Source organism: Callithrix jacchus, chromosome X (genome assembly GCF_049354715.1).
Source record: "Callithrix jacchus isolate 240 chromosome X, calJac240_pri, whole genome shotgun sequence".
Classification (NCBI taxonomy): domain Eukaryota; kingdom Metazoa; phylum Chordata; class Mammalia; order Primates; family Cebidae; genus Callithrix; species Callithrix jacchus.
The window spans coordinates 41558141-41580098 of record NC_133524.1 but is presented as its reverse complement, the minus strand read 5'-3'; the positions used below and the strand labels follow the sequence as shown (position 1 = coordinate 41580098).

The following is a 21958-nucleotide window of genomic DNA, read 5'->3' as shown; positions in this document are numbered from 1 at the left end:
GTATATTAAATGATACAATATATATCATAATTTCATTTTTTTCATCAAAAGAACTTTGAAGAAAATTCCCTTTTCTCCATGTTTTGCAATATTTTTTGTTCCTTTTGTTAAAATCAGATTAATCTCATCAAATATCTAAAGCATTTAAGTCAATCTAAGAGCTAGGAAAATATCATGCTGCTAGTTCTGAAACAATCTGAAGTGTGAATCAGGTGATCGCCAAATACAGAAACAACTGAAAAATGTGAATGAAAGAAGTATGTACCTATGCTATAGTGTGAAATATTATACTATAAGCTTTAAAATGATAAATTTGAAACTTTTCAAAAGTGGTTTGAATATGGGTCATTTCTTTAGCAACTCAGCCAAACATGCTAACATTTTCTCGATCCTTCCCCATTAATTTATTCTACTAGCCCTTCCTATGTTTGCCAAGTGGTTATATTACTGAAATCAGCCCAATTGTCCCATAGAATCGATGTTTACAGTCTTTTAAAATAAATATAGATATTGACCCTTCCAGTTTTAAATCTTGAAACTTATACTTGTCTTAACTGAGTTCCTTCCTCAGGAAAATAACCCTCATGCCTCACAGATAGTTTCAAGAAACTGAAACCAAATCACCGTATCTAGACAACAAAAAGCCAGGCCCCTCATCCTTCATGATTTCCTTACTTCTCCCTAATTCCTGTTTACCCACATGTAGTTACATTCCTTTCCCACCATATAAACCCCCAATATTAGTGAGTCAGAGAGATGGAATGACTACTTTCCTGGCAATAGTCGTCATCTCAGTGATTGGCTTTCTGTGCAGGGAGCAATGGGGCCTAGACTGAACCCCTGACATTTTGGTAACATTATCTGGTTGGGAGGTGGGATGTCACTGCGCTCAGGAGCTTTCCTTTACTTTACCTCTCTGGTCTCCAATAATTCAAGCACACTAAGTCTCATAGTCCTATTGCTGAATTGTCACCCTATTTTTCTTTACAACATTCTTTTTGATAAATAGTACTTTTGCATTTTTAAAGATATCTATTCAACTCACAGAAATGTCAATAAACTCCAATCTGATATGGGTGAAATTTTCTCTTTTCTAAAACAATTCCCACTGGTTCATTTTTTTTCTTTTCCTTGCAAGCTGGTTGTACTCTTTCTAGGTAGAATGTTACCACCAAATAGAATGACCACCAAAAAGCATGGTGTATAACTATCTTTAATATATGCAACAAGGCAGAATTAAAATCCTATTAACATCACACAGAATCAGAACTTCAGTATTAGAAAAGGCCTTAAGGACCATTTTGTGCAACCATCTATCTTTTGTGTTGACAACCAGAGTTTCTTGACCGAAGTCAACATTTTTTTAAAAGCTAGAGATAGGAAAAAAAAAAGAAAACCTGCAATATATAAAACGTGTCAAAACAACTGCAAAAGAAATGGTCCCATTCTAGTTAACATTAAAAACAACATTCCTTATGCAAATTAAAACCATACAATTAATTTTTGTAGGGAACAAACAAATTGTGTTAGACTGTCTATAATCAAAACGATGAAAGATAGTAAATGTTGGTGAAGGTGTGGAGAAACGGGAACCCTTGTATACTATTGATGGGAATGTAAATTCGTAGTACAGTCATTTTGGAAGACAGTATGGAGGTTCCTTAAGAAACTAAAAATAGACTTACTATATGATCCAGAAATCTCACTTCTGGGTATATATCCAAGGGAACTGAAATCAGTATGATGAAGAGATGTCTGCACTCCCATGTTCATTGCACTATTATTCACAATAGCTAAGATGCAGAATCAAAGTATCCATCAACCAATGAACAGATTAAAAAATGTGGTATATATACACAACAAATATTATTCAGCCTTAAAAAAGAATGAAATTCAGGCCGAGTGTGGTGGCTAATGCCTGTAATCCCAGCACTTTGGGAGGCCAAAGTGAGTGGATCACCTGAGGTCAGGAGTTCAAGACCAGCCTGGCCAACTGTGGCAAACCACTGTCTTTACTAAAAATACAACAACAACAAAAAATTCTTGTACTACTTGTTTTGGAAAAATAATAATAATAAAAAAATTAGCCAGGTGTGGTGGCGTATGTATGCCTGTAGCCCCAGCTACTTGGGAGGCTGAGGCAGGAGAATTGCTTGAATCCAGGAGGCAGAGGTTGCAGTCAGCTGAGATCACACCACTGCACTCTAGCCTGGGGACACAGTGAGAATCCATCTCAAAAAAAAAAAGAAAGAAAAAAAGAAAAAAATAGAGTAGAATGGTGGTTACCACCAGAGGCTGGAGGGGGAAGTGGGTGGGGAAAGGGAAAATATTAGTCAAAGGATACAAAGTTTCAGTTAGACAGGAGGAATAAGTTCTGGTGATCTATTGAACAACGATGTGACTACAGGTAATAATTGTATCTTTCAAAGATACTAAAGAGCTTTGGTACCTTTCAAAATTGCTAAGTAGATTATTTACTTATTTTTGAGACAGAGTATCGCTCTCCAGTCTCCAGGCTGGAGTGCAGTGGCACGATCTCGGCTCACTGAAACCTCCACCTCCCGGGTTCAAGCAATTCTCCTGCCTCAACTGGGACTACAGGCACACACCACCACGCCCAGCAAATTTTTGTATTTTTAGTAGAGACACGGTTTCACCATGTTGGCCAGGATGGTCTCTATCTCTTGACCTCATGATCAAGCCCCCTTGGCCTCCCAAAGTGCTGGGATTACAGGCGTGAGCCACAGCGCCCAGCCTAAAAGTTAATTTACATTTTTCTCACCACAAAGAAGTATGTATCTAATTTGATAGATATGTTAATAGCCTGGTTTCCCCATTCCACAATGGATACATGTTTTAAAACATCACATTGTATGCCATAAATATATACTATCATCAATTAAAAATAAAAATAACACTTAAAAATGAGGTAGCTGCCTTCCAGCAACCGTACCTGTAGGGCGTATAAATAATCCCAATGCATTTTAATAACTAGTATAGTGATATTCTGTTTCAATGTGCTTTAGGACCACCAAGGGAGGGAGCGAGTGAGATTACACCTTCAGAAGCAGATGAGCCGGTTTCAACAATGCTAAAGAATTACTCAAGTGATGACAGCGTGAGTACTCTAACCTTAGGGACCAGTATGAACCTCTCTTACACCTAAGAGAAGAGGGAGATAAAATTGCAAAAAGATGTTTAAGAGGGGTCACAGCAATGAATGCTTCTAATAGTGAATCTCTACGTTCGCTGCATATTAGAATCACCTTGGGAAAGTTCAGAAAGTACCCAAACCCAGACCTCACGCCAGATCAATTAAATCTGAACCCATGGTAGTGGAACCCATAGGCCTAAGTATTTTTTTTAAAAAGCTCCTCAGGTAATTCCAAAGTGCAGCCAAGGTTGAGAATAGCTGTTTTAAGGCAGATGCAAAAAATTAAATGTGGATTTGACGTGGGGGGAAGTGGTGGTAGGGATGGACGAACTGAAAAGCCCTTCAGAATAGAGCGGTGACTGTAAGAGTAAGGACAAAAACTGCATGAAACCCCATAGCAGGGGATTCAAGGACCGTTTTTGTGTGGGACTGACAGGATTTGGGGGACGGTGACGACCTCAACATACACCCGACTCTATTAAAGTTCAGTCATTCTGCCGGCGGCCCTGTCCCTACCCGCAATCATATTTTCTTGCACCTCTTCCCATAGTTAAAAAAAAAAAAAAGGCGAAAACGTTCTCCCACGTAACGCGCCGTGGACGTGTATGGGAGGAGCGAAGGCCTGAGACTCACAAGCGCGCGGCCGCTACCATTTCTTCGCGATTCCAGATCCAGAATTCATGAACATCTAGAGGAGGCTCCCCCGGCTGTGTTTGTGCCCCAGTTAGGGAGCGATGGACGATTTCTCTAGGCAAATTGTCGCCTTTACAACGCCAGAGGGTAGAGGCTGGAGTGAAAGCGCGGGCGGAGAGGGGGGGGTGGTAAGGGCGGGGCAACTGCTGACGTCCCCGCTGACGACTCCGGCTCCGCCCTCATCCCAGTTTCCGGCGGAGCGCGGCTCCCCTTTCCGCTTTCCCGCGCGCGCACCGGTGCCGCCTCACTCCCACGCGCCCCCCAGCGCTGCCGCGCTAGACAGCTGAGAGAACAGACACTGAGCTGTCGGAAAGGTCCGCTGCAGATCCCCCTTCCTCTCTGCCGAAAGACTTCCGCTTCGGGCGGTTAACATGTACGTTGCGGCTGTCTGGCGAAGCTGCTGCTGAGCTTTTGCGGACGCGCAGCTTTCCCTCTGCAGGGCCGCCCTGCTTCCCCCGGTTCCCCGCCTCCCCCCGCCCCTCGCTCCCGTCCCTGGGGTCGGCGGACTTCTCGCTACATGGGGGCGGGCTTCCGCGGTCAGCGAACGGTTTCCTGTTCTGAGGCTGCCCGGCGGTAGGCGGTGGCGACTCTGCCCGCGCCGGCTTCGGCGCGGTGACCGAGCGCCTGGGAGGCTTGAGGACCGTATCCTGTGCCGTTGAGCCAAGCCCGGTCCTGCGCCGCCATGGCCCCAGTGCAGCTGGAGAACCACCAGCTGGTCCCGCCCGGAGGCGGCGGTGGGAGCAGTGGCGGACCCCAGTCTGCCCCAGCCCCTCCTCCCCCGGGAGCCGCCGTGGCGGCGGCCGCTGCAGCTGCAGCTAGCCCGGGCTACCGGCTGAGCACCCTCATTGAATTTCTGCTTCACCGGGCCTACTCGGAGCTTATGGTGTTGACGGACCTGTAAGTGCCCCAAAACCCCTGCCTGTTCCCCAGCCCCCCTTCCCGCCCAACCGGCCGAGACGTTTGCACCTCCCTCTCTCCGAGAGGCTGCTGTATTCTCCGCTGGACTGCTTAGTCTAGAATTTCTGAACTCGTGGGGTTCGGCGGAGGTGGAGGGAGAAACAGCTTTGTATCTGGGGTCTTCCTGACAACGGTGTAATCGAGACTTGTTAATTTTGGGTGTTGTTACACTTCCACTGAAAATTGTATGAAATTTTTGTCTGAGTTCCCAGCAGAACTCTCTTGATTTCTTGGCTGGAATACATAATATTCCAGGTTTTAGAAAAAACTCCATAGACGGGAAATCTGTGTTACAGTCTCTTGACGATACGTTTTAAATATAAGCTGTAATTTCTTCTAAGTTAATGCAGGAGCTCTGTTGTGTATAAAATACAAATTTGGATTCAGAGTACTTTTTTCTGCAACCTTTGAGTGTTTGAGGTCTTAATGAAGTTAGTGTGAGTAGAATATTTTTTGGTAACTAGTCTGTTTTTTGTTGGAGTATGAAGGCGGTTTATAAATCACCTAGTTATCCATGAAATGCCTTGGGGCATGATTAAGTTGTTAATCCCTTCAAAATAGGATCAGAATATACTAGTGAATTTCAGTGTGAAGAAAAGGTACCATAACATTTTGGGACTTGGTTGTACATCTTATATAACCCAGGTTCAGAAAAAGTTAATCAGAGTTTTATTTTTTCATCTGTTGCAAGACTTCAGATCAGGGTTATCATTTGAGATACGTTAGTATGCAGATATTAGGCTGTAAAGCATCATAGTAATTGTTTTTAGAGACTGATAACAGATACTTGTTTGAAAATGACTAAAAGAATAGGTTCCGCTTACTCTTATAAACATCATTCTGAGTTTTGGTGTACTGTACTTTTTTGAATGGGACTGAAAAAAAGTTAAAGAAGCCTACCCATGGCTAATGAGAAATTTAAATAGCTGTCTAGGATTAGGAACTATTGTAGTGATATACTTCTCTATACCATTTATTATTGGATTCCATAAAAATCCAAGAATATTATCCATGAGGAAGTTTTATGTATGTGAAGGTTACCTGTCCTATATAGAGCTATGCAAAAAAAAATGTTGAAAACTGCTGCTGTCAGTGGTGTAACTTGCTTTTCCGTAGGGGATTTGTAGAAATTCCTTGAATTGTGATTTTTTTTGTTGTTGTTTTTTACTATTTTAGGACTTGGTTTATGAAGAGAGGGACATCTGTTTTATTGCTGTAGAATAAGTATTTAGTTATAGTCCCACACCCTTTATATGATGATGATTCCCATATTTGTATTTCCAGCACAGACCTCATGAACTCCAGACTCTATATCCAGATGCCTACATTTCAGTATCGAATGGGCATTTCAACATAGCAAGTCTGGGACTTAAGTCCTGATTCCACTGTCCTCCCTCCTGCAAAACCTTTGCTATCTCACTAAAGAGTATCTCCATTCTTCCTGTTGTTGCTCAGGCCAAAAATGTTGGAGTAATTCCTGGCTCCTGTTTCTTCACATCCCACATACATCAGCAAGTCCTGTCATCTTTGACTTTAGAGTCTGACGATTTCTCAAGACTTCCACCAAGTGTTGGTCTAAGCCACCTAATCCTCTACCCGTGTATTGCAATAGTCAGCTCACTGGTATCTTGGTAGTTCTCTTGCCCCTTCTACAGTTTATTCTCCACAAAATAGCCAGGATGATTTTTAAAAATTGTCTCTGCTCAGAACCCTTCAATGGTTCCCCATCTCACTTAGATTAAAAAGTTTTGACAATTGTCAGGCGTGGTGGCTTATGCCTGTAATCCCAGCACTTTGGGAGGCTAAGGCAGGGGGTCACCTGATCCCAGGAGTTTGAGATCAGCCTGGGCAACATAGCGAGACAGGTATGCACCACCACACCTGGTTAATTTTTGTATTTTTAGTAGAGATGGGATTTCATCATGTTGACCAGGCTGGGCTGGAACTCCCCACCTCAGGTGATCTACCCTCCTTGGCCTCCCAAAGTGCTAGGATTACAGGTGTGAGCCACCGCGCCTGGCCTCCAAACCATGATGTTTCTTGTTAGTACCTAGCACACTGCCATCTTAGAGCCTTTGCTCTTTCCCTAGAAATCTGAGTGTATTGCTTTCTCATTAGTCCTTTAGGTCCTCATTTACATATAATTTATCAGAAAGATTTTCTCTGACCACCTAAAAAATAGTACTCTGCCCCTTGACTCTATCCTTACTTGCTGCTTTTTCTTACAGCACTTATTGCCACTTGACATTATTAGTATGTTTTCTATTCCACCCCATGAGGATAGAGATTTTGGTTTGTGACTTTCCTTGGGGCCTAGAACAATGCCTGGTACACAGGGCTTAACTAAGTATTTATTGATTTAATACATGAATGAGTGAATTTTTGATACATAGGTATATTAAATTTTTTCAGCTGGGCACAGTACTACTTTTTAGGTGGTCAGAGAAAATCTTTCTGATAAATTGTATGTAAATGAGGACCTAAAGGACTAATGAGAAAGCAATACACTCAGATTTCTAGGGAAAGAGCAAAGGCTCTAAGATGGCAGTGTGCTGTGTACTAACAAGAAACAACAAGGTTTGGAGGCCAGGCACGGTGGCTCACGCCTGTAATCCCAGCACTTTGGGAGGCCAAGGTGGGTGGATCACAAGGTTAGAAGTTCGAGACAGCCTGGCCAATGTGGTGAAACCCTGTCTCTACCAAAAATATAAAAATTAGCTGGTGTGGTGGCGGGTGCCTGTAGTCCCAGCTACTCAGGAGGCTGAGGCAGTAGAATCGCTTGAACCTGGGAGGCAGAGGTTGCAGTGAGCTGAGATCACACCATTGCACTCCAGCCTGGGCGACCGAGTGAGACTCCGTCTCAAGAAAAAAAAAAAACATAACTTTTTTCAATTTTGATTGTGGTAATTATTAATAAAATTAGTTTGGGAACTCACCATGGAAGTTCCTAAATAGTGTATTTTCCCTAGAAACTCTCAGGATTACTATGTTAGTGTAGAGCCAGTGTTCTAGGTATACTTTGAGTCTTTAGGGAAACAGTTACTTATTTCAGTAACATATGATGCTTGTCTCTGAACTAGTGAAGGTAAAAAGGACAGTGTTGGCAACTTAGGTGGTTTTGTTTTGGCCTCAGATTTCTGGTTTTTTTCCTTCTGCTTGTCCACCTCCCTTCCTCCTTAACATACATACTCTCTTCCTAGAGTTTACTCTCTGCCTTGACTTTTTAGAGAACTAGGTTCTACTCTTTATTTTTTTTGAGACAGGGTCTTTCTCTGTCACCCAGGCTGGAGTGCAGTGGCACAATCATTGCTCACTGCAGCCTCGACTTACAGGGTTCAGATGATTCTTTCACTTCAGCCTCCCAGGTAGCTGGACTACTTGCCACCACACTTGGCTAATATGTATTATTTGTAGAGATACGGGTTACCATGTTGCCTAGGCTGGTCCCAAACTCCTAGACTCAAGCCATCTGCCCGCCTCAGCCTCCCAAAGTGCTAGGATTACAGGTGTGAGGGAGCCACTGCACCTGGCCCTTTTAAAAAAAAAAAAAATTCTTTTTATTAAAATCAGAAAATGCCAGGATCTCAGTCATGTAAACTTGTCTTATTGTGCTTTGGTGTAAATAAATTTCTATGCCTTACTTGCCAGCATTTGCATTTTAGGGCTTTTACCCTAAATGGTAGCTTTCTCCATAAAAGAATTTCAAATAGATTAGGAGGAATGGGGAAAAGGGGAGGCAGGCAGCAAAGCCTGTCTTTTATCCCTGATATGATACTACTTATGACATGAGATGGTGCTTTTGGGGTCTCTGAGGCAGGTAAAAGAAGTGGGAACAATGATTTCTGTCCCCAGAGACTCTACTCCTCCTCTCCCTCATAGGTTTTTCTCATTCTCCCTCCCTTGAGGTGAAGACAAGGGCTGTGGCTTCTCAAGGAGTGTTCTCAGAAGGTTTGGCATATAGAGGAAGTTGCCAATAGCTGCCTTTATTTGCAGTCTTCTAGCAGGGCCGTAATTTCTGCTTTATCCTTCGGTTCTGCTGGCTTTTCCAGCCACCACCTAGTTCCTTTTATCATTTCTGAATATAACTTTAACTTCCATCTCACTGTCTACCATAATAATAGCTTGTAACTATAAGCCAGAGCTCATTTTAATATTTTCTCCTCCTTGTACTTTGAACCTCTGAAAGTAGTTTTAGTTTTTCTGTTCCTGTGGCACAAGGGTGGGAGACAATCTGAGTGGCTGGGTGTGTATGCTTCAATAACTGATTAGCTATGGAAGAGGCATGAGAGTTGTTTAGGCCATTACATCTTGGACCATGGGATAGAGGTTAACAAAATGTGGCAATTCAGGAGGCATTAAGGATCTTTCTAGGCATCAGTGGATGTGAGTGTTAAATGGTCTAACTTGTCAGGGAAGAAGTTGACATTGGTTGCTGGCTATCAGCATTGGAGGACTAACAAAAAGAAATATAAAAATCCTATTAGAACTGTTTAAAAGCAGTAAAAATTTTTTCATCTAACCACCATGCAACATCACAATTACTGTAAAACCCTTGATACACATTGGCCCTTTTGTATGCTTGACTTCTAATTTTGTCCACCATAACACAACGTGAAGGGATTATTGCTTGGAAACAGGTATCCATTGGATACAGGGAGGCTGGCAACCAAGTAGTAAGTACTTCTTCATCTGTGACCATTTTGGTCTTAAAATAATCTTTTCTCTGATACCCTATGATATAGTGTGCTAATGTGGAACTTGGGCTTTTTAAACATTTGAGGTTCACGCAATACATTTTGAAGCATTTTGAATGGCGAGAAATATTCTTTTGTTGGTTTTTGCCTTACAGCCAAATCTAAAAAAGAGTAGGTAGCCATATGAACCTGTTGTAGCTGTTTACCCAGTTTTTCTGAAACATTAACATATTTAATAGAGTAAAAGTAAAGACTATTATCACTTTAGAACGAAGGTGTGCGTGTATTTAATCAGTTTCTTTTTTTTATTCTTCTTAGACTGCCAAGGAAATCTGATGTGGAAAGGTGAGTATGAAAAATTCTTAAAATCTCTTTATTGATCAATCTATGAGTGTTTGTGTGTAGGTATGGGTGGTGTAGGGCTGTGGATTAGAAACTTAGGCCCAAAGAGTCTAGAATGACTTTTTATACCATGTGTTTAGGGAGTCCTGGGAGATGTAATTTCTTCACCCTTAACAATACTTGGCATGGGACCAGTTCTAGATCTTCTATTCTACAAACCTTTATTAAGTGACTGACCTGATCAAGTCCCTAAGGGTGATACTAAGACATAGAAGATATAGTCTGTAAAGGAAAGTGCTGAGGAGCAGCAGATGCTTTAGAAAGTTGGCTGCTAATTTATCACTTGCTACAATGATGCTATTAAGTACTTTAGAGAATTGATAGTTGCCTGCTGCTCCTAATGTTACATAGTTAACATTTTGGTTCAGTTGGAGGTTGGAGCTTAAGATTTAACACATGGCTAGTGTGTTTCCAGAGGCCAAAGGAACAAGCTACATTAAAGTTCCAAATAAATCATATGATAGAGATTTAAATTGTAACTATAGTATAGATTACTTGACCGTATCTTTGGCACTACTTAGGCTCCTTGGTTGAATTTTTTTTTTTTTTTTTTAAATAACAAGTCACTTGGCAACTTTTTAGCATTTTTTTTTTTCTTTGATATGGAGTTTTGCTCTTGTTACCCAGGCTGGAGTACAATGGCGTGATCTCGGCTCACCACAGCCTCCGCCTTCTGGGTTCAAGCAATTCTCCTGCCTCAGCCTCCTGAGTAGCTGGGACTACAGGTGCACACCATCATGCCCAGCTAATTTTTGTATTTATAGTAGAGATGGAGTTTTACCATGTTGACCAGAATGGTCTTGATCTCTTGAGTTCATGATCCATCCACCTCAGCCTCCCAAAGTGCTGGGATTATAGGCGTGAGCCACTGTGCCCAGCCAACTTTTTAGCATTTCTTAGTGGCAGCACTCTACTGCCAACCTCAGCTTACCTTTCTGATCAAATTAGACGTGGATCAAGAAGGTAGAAGTGGAAGAGACAATTAAGGCAACCCGTGTTATGGTTTGGCTGGTCAGTATTAAAGGAGGAAAATGCTAAGTCAAGGTTGTGTTCTGTCCAATCTGGGGTATGAAGGGAAACTGGGCCTTTGGAAAACTGACTCATGTTCCCTATCGCTTGAGACAACATGGTGTCAGAAAACTGCATTACTATAGCTTACAAAGGGGGACATTTCCATTATAGTAGAGGACTGCATTTGGGCAACCGCATTAATAATAGACCAGTGTGTTTGCTCTGTGAGAGGAGCAGAGACCTTGCATCCTCTATAAGCCATTGCTGAGTTAGAGTGAAGAAGGTACTGAGGTTCCCATCCCTGAGATCTGCCGGATCTTAATGTGCGTTTAACATTTCTGCTGTGTTTTAGTCGTGTCTTAAGATCTTTCATGGACACTGGCAAAGAGTCTTAATTATGCCCTTGATTCTTCCCTTTATAGTAATAAAAATATGATTAGTGGTAATCATATTGCTGGCTGATCTTTAAGAGCCTTTTAGGGTGCTTGTGGGCTATGTGTGCTGTCAGTAGGAGCCAGCCTCTGTAGCCTTCAGTCAGGATTGTACTTCAGCAAGAACTTTGGTGCATTGTGTCATGATGGTGGTATTGGCAAGATACAGAGATGTGGATTGGATCTGTAGGTCATTGAACAGCTGTACTAAGATTAATAGGTCAGAGTCTACTTGGAGGAAGGTTGGTGTCCTGCTGAGTCCTGTCATCAGTCCTGGCTTGTTGAATATTTTTTTCAGCATCTTAAAGTAAACCATGAAAGATATAATTATCAGTTTTGTAGCTGCTATGAAGTTGAGAGATCTAGCTAACACATTGATTGACAACATAAACTTTAAGTAAAGCTTTTGGGGCTTTAGGATGAGATGATAAAAGTACTGATGAGTATTCAGGGAAAAGGAATAATAATAGTATAGGATAAAACTAGATATGGACAGACCTTTTATTTTTGGTACTCAACATAATTTTTTTAACTTTGCTTGGATATTTTTTAATGTATTCAAGTTTGTTGTTGAAATTAGTTTGTTAAAGAGTTAAATACTTAAGTTCTTTAATTATTCAATCTTTAAAATCATGCTGGTCCAGGATGGGAAATGGTGCCCTTTTGTAGAATGAATATAGTTTCAGGGCTTGGTAAAGATCAATTTCAATTCTTTTCACTTACCAAAAGGGTTACTAATTACTTACTAATTAAATTACTCCTAATTTCAGTTATGGACTTATAATTCATAACTCCTCATTTGATCCCTTCTGTGAGCCAGTTTACTTATACTGCCATATGCTAAATTTAGTACATTTTTGTAAACAATTTTTGTTACAATATAAAATTAATTTAAAAATGTGATTTATTGCTAAAACATTCTATTGGATTTATTCCGAAGCGAAAAATAAAGCATGTAGATAGTATACAAAATGTGACAATAGTTAATATTTAGTTAAATATTTTACAGCCACTCATTTTGTAGTGGTTGTAAGCAAAGGTTGATTTGTTTTTTTCCTCAGTTGAAATAAATTGTGAAATACTCTTTCTAATATGTTGGTTCATTAAGCGTTGTTTTATTTTATAGGAAAATAGAAATAGTGCAGTTTGCTAGCCGGACACGCCAACTCTTTGTTCGATTGTTAGCTTTAGTGAAATGGGCTAATAATGCTGGCAAAGTGGAAAAATGTGCGGTGAGTTAAATGTTTTATTTTACTTTGTATAAATAACTTTTTGAATGTTGTAATAAACATAGTTTTACATTTTAGCTTTAACTTATCTCCGCTGATTTGAGTGACATGTAAACAATCATGTTTCCATATGACAATATATATTTCTGTAGAAACTTAGTATTTGTTTATGGACACCTGATCAGAAAGAAGAGTAGAAGATATCTGGAGACATCATTACATGAGGAGACTTTAAATATGAGACTGGGACTAAAGGGGAGAAATTGTTAGTTTATATTTGTACAATTCCTTAGAATTTGCAAGGTTCTCCATTAAATTTTACTTATTAATTCTTGACAGTCCTGTGAGAATGGCAGAGTTAGTATTTTTTTTTCCAGTTTTTTAGATGAAATGATAAAGTCCCTAGAAGTTACATGGGTTCTTCAAGGTCACAGAGGCTGATAAAAGCATTTTTCTGTTTGTTTATTTATCTTTTAATTCTCCAAACTTTCACTGAGTGCAGGGTATAGGGCACAGAGGATGGAGTCTTCAATAAGGAATAGTCCCTGCCTTCAAGAACCTCATAGTCTTTTGACTGTAGAATCGCTCTTAGGAATGCAAAGTGACATGCAGTGCAGTGTACCAAAGATGCTAAAATCTACCAAAAAATAAAGTTTTATGCTATGTTTAAGAAGCATTAAGGAGTAAAAACTTGATTTTTTTTCAGATTGTTCACTGTTGGCATGTAAAAATATTACTGATATTTTGTATGTTGACTTTGTATCCTGTAACTTTACTGAATTTATCAGTTCTAATAGTTTTTTGGTGGGGTCTTTAGGTTTTTCCAAATATAAGATTATATTATCTGCAAACAAGGATAATTTGACTTCTTCCTTTCCAGTATGGTTGCCCTTTATTTCTTTTGTCTGATTGCTCTAGCTAGGACTTCCAGTACTATGTTGAATAATAGTGGTGAAAGTGGACATCCTTGTCACATTCCAGATCTGAAAGGAAGGGCTTTCAGTTTTCCCCATTAAGCATGATATTAGCTGTGGGTCTGTCAAATATGGCTTTTATTATGTTGAGGTGTGTTCCTTCTATACCCAGTTTTTTGAGGGTTTTTATCATGAAGGGACGTTGAATGCTTTACATGTGTTTTCAGCATCAGTTGAAATGATCACATGGTTTTTGTCCTTCATTCTATTGATATGATGTATCACATCGATTGATTTGTATATGGTGAACCATCTTTGTATCGCAGGGAGAAATCCCGCTTGGTCATGATGAATGATCTTTTTAATGTTTTGTTGAATTTGGTTTGCTAGTATTTTGTTGAGGATTTTTTGCATCAATATTCATCAGATATGTTGGCCTGTAATTTTCTTTTTTTATGTGTGTCTGATTTTGGTATCAGGATAATACTGGCCTTGTAGAATGAGTTTGGAAGTTTTCCCTCTTCCATTATTTTTGGAATAGTTTAAGTAGGATTGGCATTAGTTCTTTAAATGTTTGGTAGAATTCAGTAGTGAAGCCATAAGGTTCTGGGCTTTTCTTTGCTGGGAGACAAGTTCTAATTAATATAATGAGTTATAGCTTCAATCTTATTACTCGTTATTGGTTTATTCAGGTTTTGGATTTCTTCATGGTTCAATCTTCACAAATTGTATGTGTCCGGGAATTTATCTATTTCTTCTAGATTTTCTAATTTATTGGCATATAGTTGCTCACAGTAGCCACTAATGATCCGTTGAATTTCTGTAATGTTAATTGTAATGTCTCCTTTTTCATCCTTGATTCTATTCATTTGGGTATTCTCCCTTTTTTTCTTTGTGAGTCTGGGTAAAGGTTTGTCAATTTTGTTTATTTTTTCAAAAAACCAACTTCTTGTTGCATTGATCTTTTGTATTGTTTTCTTCATTTCAAATTCATTTATTTCTGTCCTGATCTTTATTATTTCTTCTAATTTTGGTTTCAGGTTTCTCTTGCTTTTATAATCTTTAAGGTGCATTGTTAGGTTATTTATTTGAAGTTCTTCTTCTTTTTTGATGTAGGCACTTATAACTAACTATAAATTTCTCTCTTAGTGCTGTATCCCATAGGTTTTGATATGTTGTGTTTCCATTATTTATTACAATAAATTTTTAAATTTTCTTCTTAATTAGTTCATTGACCCATTGTTTATTTGGGAGCATATTGTTTCCATGTGTTTGTATAGTTTCCAAAATTCCTCTTATTATTGTTTTCTAGTTTTATTCCATTGTGGTCAGAAAAGATGCTTGATATTATTTCAGTTTTTCTGAATGTTTTAAGACTTGCTTTGTTGCCTAACACATTGTCTATCCTTGAGAATGATCTATGTGCTGAGGAGAAGAATGTGTATCTTGCATCCTTTGGATAAAATGTTCCATAAATATCTATTAGGTCCATTTGTTCCATAGTGCAGATTAAGTCCAATGTTTCTCTGTTGAGCTTCTGTTTGGGAGATTCATCCATTGCTGAAGGTGGGGTGTTGAAGTCTCCAGCTATTACTGTATTGACATCTTGCTCTTTAACACTAGTAATATTAATATTTGGTTTACATATCTGGGTGTTCCAGTGTTGGATACACATGTATTTACAATCATATCCTTTTGCTGAATTGGCTTCTATATCATTAATGACCTTCTTTGTCTCTTTGCATAGTTTTTGTCTTGAAATCCATTTTGTCTAAGTATAGCTACTCCTACTCCTTTTTGGTTTCCATTGGAATATAAATCTTTTTCCATCCCTTTATTTTCAGACTACGTATCTGTGTCTTTATAGGTGAAGTATGTCTCTTAAAGGCAACAGATTGTTGAGTCTTGCTTTTTTTAAATCCATTTCAGCCACTGTGTGCCTTTTTAATGGAGATTTTAGTTTATTTACATTCAGTGTTGTTATTGATAAGTAGCATTTACTCCTGCCATTTTGTTATTTGTTTTCTGGCTGTTTTGTGGTCTTCTCTTCCTTTTTTCCTTCCTCCTTGTCTTTTTAGTAAAGGTGATTTTTCTCTGGTGACATGATATAATTTTTTGTTTTTTATTTTTTGTATCCATCTTTTTTTTTTTTTTTTTTTTTTCCTGAGATGGAGTCTCTCTCAGTTGCCCAGGTTGGAGTGCAGTGGTGTGATCTCGGCCCACTGTAACCTCTGACTCCCGGCTTCAAGTGATTCTACTGCCTCAGCCTCCTGAGTAGCTGGGATTACAGTCTTGTGCCATCTCGCCTGCTAATTTTTGTATTTTCAGTAGAGACGGGGTTTTGTCATGTTGGCCAGCTGGTCTTGAACTCCTGACCTCAGGTGATCCACTTGCCTCAGCTTCCCAAAGTGCTGGGATTACAGGCACGAGCCACAGCGCCCAGCCTATTATATGATTTGAGGTTACTGTGAGGCTTGCAAATACTATCTTATAAGCTATTATTTTAAACTGATGACAACTTTGATTGCATAAACAAACATGCAAAAGGAAAACTAATGAAAACTCTGCAATTTAACTTCATCCCCCGCTTTTTAACTTTCTGTTGTTTCTCTTTAGTTCTTATTGTCTTGAAAAGTTCTATGGCTTTAAAAGTTGTTGTAGTTATGACTTCCTGTTGGTTCATCATTTAGCCTTTCTACTGAACATAGTAGTAGTTTACATAGTATAATTACAGTGTTATAATATTCTGTTTTTCTGTGTGCTTACTATTACCTGTGGGTTTGTACCTTCAGATGATTTCTCATTGCTTGTTAACATACTGTTCTTTCAGATTAAAGAACTCCCTTTAGCATTTCTTGTAGGACAGGTGTGGTGTTGATGAAATCTCTCAGCTTTTGTTTATTTCTCCTTCATGCTTGAAGGATATTTCTACCAGATATGCTATCCTAGGATAAAAATTTTTTTCCTTCAGCACTTTAAATATGTCGTGCCACTCTCTCCTGGCCTGTAAGGTTTCCACTGAAAAGTCTCCTGTCAAACGTATTAGAGAGCTCCATTGTATGTTACTTGTTTCTTTTCTCTTGCTGCTTTTAGGATCCTTTCTTTCTTCTTGACCTTTGAGAGTTTGATTATTAGATGCCTTGAGGTAGTCGCCTTTGGGCTAAATCTGCTTGTATTTGAATGTTGATACTTTCTCTAAGTTTTGGAAGTTCTCGGTTATTATTCTTTTGAATAAACTTACTACCCCATCTCTCTGTTTCTACCCCCTCTTTAAGGCCAATAACTCTGAGATTTGCCCTTTTGAGGCTATTTTCTAAATCTTGAAAGTATGCTTCATTCTTTTGTCTTTTGTCTCTTCTGACTGTGTATTTTCAAATAACCTGTGTTCAAGCTCACTAATTCCTTTCTTCTGGTTGATCAGCTCTGTTATTAAGAGACTTTGATGCATTCTTCAGTATGCCAATTGCATTTTTCAACTCTAAAATTTCTGCTTGATTTTATAAAATTATTTCAATCTCTGTTAAATTTACCTGATAGAATTCAAAATTCATTCTCTGTATTATCTTGAATTTCTTTGAGTTTCCTTAAAACAACTATTTTGAATTCTCTGTCTGAAAGGTTACATGTATCTGCTTCTCCAGGATTGGTTCCTGGTACCTTCTTTTGTTGGTTTGATGAGATCCTGTTTTCCTGGATGATCTTGATGCTTTTAGATCTGGGCCTTGAAGAGTTAGGTATTTATTGTAGTCTTTGCAGTCTGGGCTTGTTTGTGCCTGTCCTTCTTGACGAGGCTTTCCAGATATTCGAAGGGACTTGGGCCCCAAGCTCAATAATGCTGTGGTTTTTGCCTACTCATGGAGGTACCGCCTTGATGGTCTTGGATAAGATCTGAAAGATTTCTCTGGCTTACCAACCAAAGACTCTTGTTCTTTTTCTTTAGTTTCTTCCAAACAAACAAAGTCTTGCTCTTTGTGCTGAGCCACGTGGGACTGGGGATGTGGTGATGCAAGCACCCATGTGGCCACCACCACATGGGTGCACCTGGTCAGACCTGAAGCCAGCACAGCACTGGGTCTTGCCCAAGGCCCACTGTATCCACTACCTGGCTACTGCTTATGTTCACTCCAGGCCCTAGGGCTCTATAATCAGCAGGTGGTGAAGCCAGTCAGGTTTGTATTTTTCAGGGTAGCAAGTTTCCCCAGGCTTTGGGTGGGCCCAAAGATGCTTTCTGGTGGCCAGGGATTAGAGTCAAAACCTTGGTGATTTGCCTGATACTTTTTTCTTACTGCGGCTAAGCTGGCACTCAAACCACAATAAGTCTTTCCTGCTTTTCCATCCCCTTTCCACAGGCAGAGAAGCCTCTCCCTTTGGCCGTCACGGGCCTATGGTGGGGGGTTCTGCTAAGCCACCACTGATGTTCACTTAAAACCTAAGGGTTCTTTAGTCAGCTTGTGGTGAATACTGCCAGGCCTGGGACTCATCCATCAGGGTAGTGGGCTCCCCTCTGGCCCTGGGGAGGTCCAGAAATGCTGTCCAAGAGCCTAGGCCTGGACTCGGGGACCCCAAGAGCCTTGTTGGTGCTCTACCCCACTTTGGCTGAGCTGGTACCTAAGGAGCAAAACAAAGTCCCCTTTACTTTTCCCCCTGCTTTTCTCAAACAGAAGGAGTCTTTCATCATAGCGACTACAGCTGAGTATGTGATTGGTCGCACCTGAAGTCAGCACATCTCGGAGCCCAAGGTCCACGGCATACTACCTGAGTATCGCTGCTGGTTATTCAGGGCCCAAGGGCTCTTTTATTCAGCAGATGATGAATCCTGCCAGGATTTGGTCCTTTCCTTCAAGGCAGCAGGTACCCTTCTGGCCCACGGTGTGTCTGTGTCATCCATGTGCTAGGGCCTGGAATAGGGCCTCATCACTCTGCCCGGTGCCCTGTCCTACTATGGCTGAGCTCGTATCCAAGATGCAAGACAAAGTCCCTACTCTTTGCTCTCCTCTCCTCAAGCAGAAGTAAGGAATCTCTTTCGTTGTCTCAAGCTGCGCTGCCTGGGGTTTGTGGAAGGGTGGTGCAAACACTCCCTTAGACTCCCCCAGCTGGTGTATCCCTAGATCATGTGCCACCCCAGTCCTGTGGCTCTGAGCCCAACCTAGCATTAGGAGTTGCCTAGGAATTGCAGTGCTTGTGTCCTAGACTGCCTTTCATGTTTACCTAGAACTCCAGAGTACTTTGGCCTACAGTAGCAAGGCTTGCCGAGAAACTGAAGTTCTGACCACTGTGATGGGCAATTCTCTGGCCAAGGCTGGTCCAAATGCTCCTGTACACTGGTGCTGGCTGGCCCAGCACAGCTTTGCTCTCCACTGTGACAGGGCAGCAGTGAGTTCAATGTAAAGTCCCCGAGTCACTGTTCTCTTCCCTCCCTTAAGTGCATAGATTCTTGCTCTGTACAGCAGGGCCTTTGCTGGGGTGGCAGGGGAGGGGCGGTGTCAGTGATTCAAGACTCTCTCTCCTGCCCTCCTCAAAGCCTCCCTCAGTGATAGGAAGTTAAAACCAAGTACTATGATTGCTCACCTGATTTTTCATTCTTGCAACGGTGCTTTTCTGTGTGCAGATAGTTGTAATTTTATGTTCCTGGAAAGGGGGTGACTGGTGCTGGCTTCTATTCCACTATCTTGCACTGACCCTCTCAGCAGTTTTGTTTCTGATACAGATGTGTTTATGTCAGGGATAAAGTCCATTAAGGAGAATTAGAGGGATTGTTCATGTTTCCATGCTTCCGTTCTCAACCTAATGTTATTTAACTAGTTTTATTAGAGATTCTTGATAATGATCTTTGGCTGTGCCAGATGTGTTATGAGTGTATAGATCCACAGTTTATAGAACTCTGACTAATGATAAAACAACTTGGATAATGTTTTGCCTAAGAAAAAGAAAATATCTGTCATTCTCCTAGAGATTATTTTTCAGTAGCCTTATTGAGATATAATTTACCCACTTAAAGTATGTAATTCAGTGGTTTTTATTATATTCATAGATATGTGCAACCATCATCACAGTCAATTTTAAAACATTTTAATAAACTCAGAAAGAAAACCTGTGCCCATTAGTTATCACCCCCCAGCTCTCTTCCAGCCCTAAGCAGCTGCTAATCTACTTTGTCTCAATAGATGTGTGTGCCTGTTCTGAACATTTCATATAAATGGAATCAAATGTGTTGTGTTGTGATTGGCTTCTTTAATTTAGCTTTTTTTTTTTTTGCTTAGTATTTTCAAGATTGAGTCATGTGGTAAAATGTATCAGTACTTCATTCCTTTTTATGGCTGAATTGCATGGATAATACTACATTTTGTTTATCTGTTCATCAGTTAATAGGCATTTGGGTTGTTTCCAGTTTTGGATTATTATGACAAATGCTGTTGTAAATAGTCACGTCCAACTGTCTGGACATATGCTTTTATTTCTCTTGAGTGTATACCCAGGAGTGGGATGGCTAGGTCATATGGTAAGTCTTTGTTGAATGTTTTGTGGAACTAACAGACTATTTTATGAAGTGGCCACACCATTTTACATTTCCACCAGCAATGTATAGAAGTTCTAGTTTCTCCACATCCATGCCAACACTTGTTGTTACCTAACTTTTCAAATCTAGCCATCCTAGTAGGTATGAAACAACATGGATTAGTTCTTTGTGAACTAAGACTGTCTATCCATGTGAATGTATTCACTAATCAGTTATTCAAAACTCAAGTTTCATTTATGTATTTATTTTTAAGAGATGGAATCTTACTCTGTCACCCAGGCTGGAGTGCAGTGGTGTAATCACAGCTCACTGCAACGTTGAACTTCTGGGCTCAAGCAGCCCTCCCACCTCAGCCTCCCTGAGTAGTTGAGACCACAGGCACACACTACTGTGCCCATGTAATTTTTAAAGAGTTTTTGTAGAGGCAGGGGTCTCACTTTGTTGCCCAGGCTGGTTTCAAACTCCTGGCTTCAAACAATCCTCCCACCTCTGCCTCCGCCTCCCAAACTGCTGGAGATTATAGGCATGAGCCACCACACCCAGCCAAGTTTCATCTTTATTAATTATATTTCTGAGTTCAAGGAATGTAGCTGACACTGGTGTATTTTGAGTTCAGTGAAGTAGTTTAGAGAGTGTTTCATTAATTGTTTATATTTAAGTGGAGCAGTAGGGGCTGGATAAACTGTGGCATCCCAATAGGGTTGATGCATGTCTTTCTCGGGGAAGGTCTTTGGTGCTCTTTGAGCTTGACTTTGGTCTGATAAGCATTTTTACAGTGACCTGAGTTAAGGGAGACTTCAGATGGCCTAAATCTGAGTAAAAGCCAGTTCAAAAGTTGAGAATGTATTAGCAGTGTCGTGGCTGCTAATAAGTTAGGGTTGGTGGCATTGATAGAAATTCATTGTACTAGTCATAGAATGTAGCATTTTTACTGGGTCATGTTGTATACTGGGTCTAACTAAGAATTAGAAGAAATAATTTTTGTGTTGTTGTTTCAGCTCTTCTGATTATTGACTTTCCTTGGGCAAGTGTCTTAAGCCTCAATTTTCTCATCTCTAAGGTCATAGTAATTATCTGGTTCTATTTCTTAGAGTTGCAAAAATCAAATGACAAGTTTGAAAACACTAAGAAATTGTGGAGCATTTTTACATGTTTGTGTGATGTTGGTATTAGTTCTGGGTACTATGTCTTCAGTTGGCCACTGACAGCCTGTTTGAAGGACATGAGAGAGAAGACTTTATTGTTCTAGAATTGAACTAGAAGATGTCTGGGCGTGGTGGCTCATGCCTGTAATCCCAGTACTTTGGGAGGCTGAGGCGGTTGGATTACCTGAGGTCAGGAGTTCAAGACCAGCCTGGCCAACATGGTGAAACCCTGTCTCTACTAAAAATACCAAAATTAACTGGGTGTGGTGGCGTGCCCCTGTAATCCCAGCTACTTGGGAGGCTGAGGCAGGAAAATTGCTTGAACCCGGGAGGCAGAGGTCACAGTGAGCAGAGATTGCGCCACTGCACTCCAGCCTGGGTGACAGAGCAAGACTGTGTCTCCAAAAAAAAAAAAAGATAAAAGTTTTAGAGAGGTAGTTTTTAGCTCTGTAATGAGCTCTACTAGTTTAGGTATCGTTATAAAATGCACTGAGTGGAAGACTGATGGAAAGGATTTCTGTATTGGGCATGAAGTTGACCTATATCTCATAATGGGTGTTTTGGAGTGTTTTTCTGTCTTTTTTCTAGGCACCGTTCTAAAGGTTTTTTTTATGTGTTAACTCTTTTTTTTTTAATTGATATAGTTGTACGTATTTTGGGGGTACATATGATATTTTGATATATATGTATAGTGATCAGATCAGGTTAATTGGGGTATTCAGTACCTTAGACATTTTTCTTTGTGTTGGGAATGTTATGGTTCTTCTCTTTTGGTTGTTTTGAATATACAATAAATTATTGCAAATTATAG

The 21958-nt window shown here is 40.2% G+C and overlaps 1 protein-coding gene across 6 annotated transcripts in view; it reads left to right on the top strand.

The window, feature by feature from the left end:
- The first annotated feature begins 4028 nt into the window (after window positions 1-4028).
- Window positions 4029-21958, top strand: part of MED14 (mediator complex subunit 14) — an 86649-nt gene continuing 68719 nt past the window's right edge. For 2 of the 6 annotated variants that reach the window (XM_078363101.1, XM_078363100.1), the window contains exons 1-3: window positions 4029-4220; window positions 9817-9843; window positions 12469-12574. Coding sequence is in view for 3 of the 6 variants with exons in the window: in XM_078363097.1 (XP_078219223.1) it covers window positions 4530-4744; window positions 9817-9843; window positions 12469-12574 (348 nt within the window). In the remaining 3 variants the exon portion in view is untranslated. Of the gene's footprint in view, window positions 4745-9816; window positions 9844-12468; window positions 12575-18146; window positions 18337-21958 lie in introns of those variants that run through there. The other 4 variants (XM_078363097.1, XM_078363096.1, XM_078363099.1 and 1 more) reach the window with 3 other exon arrangements.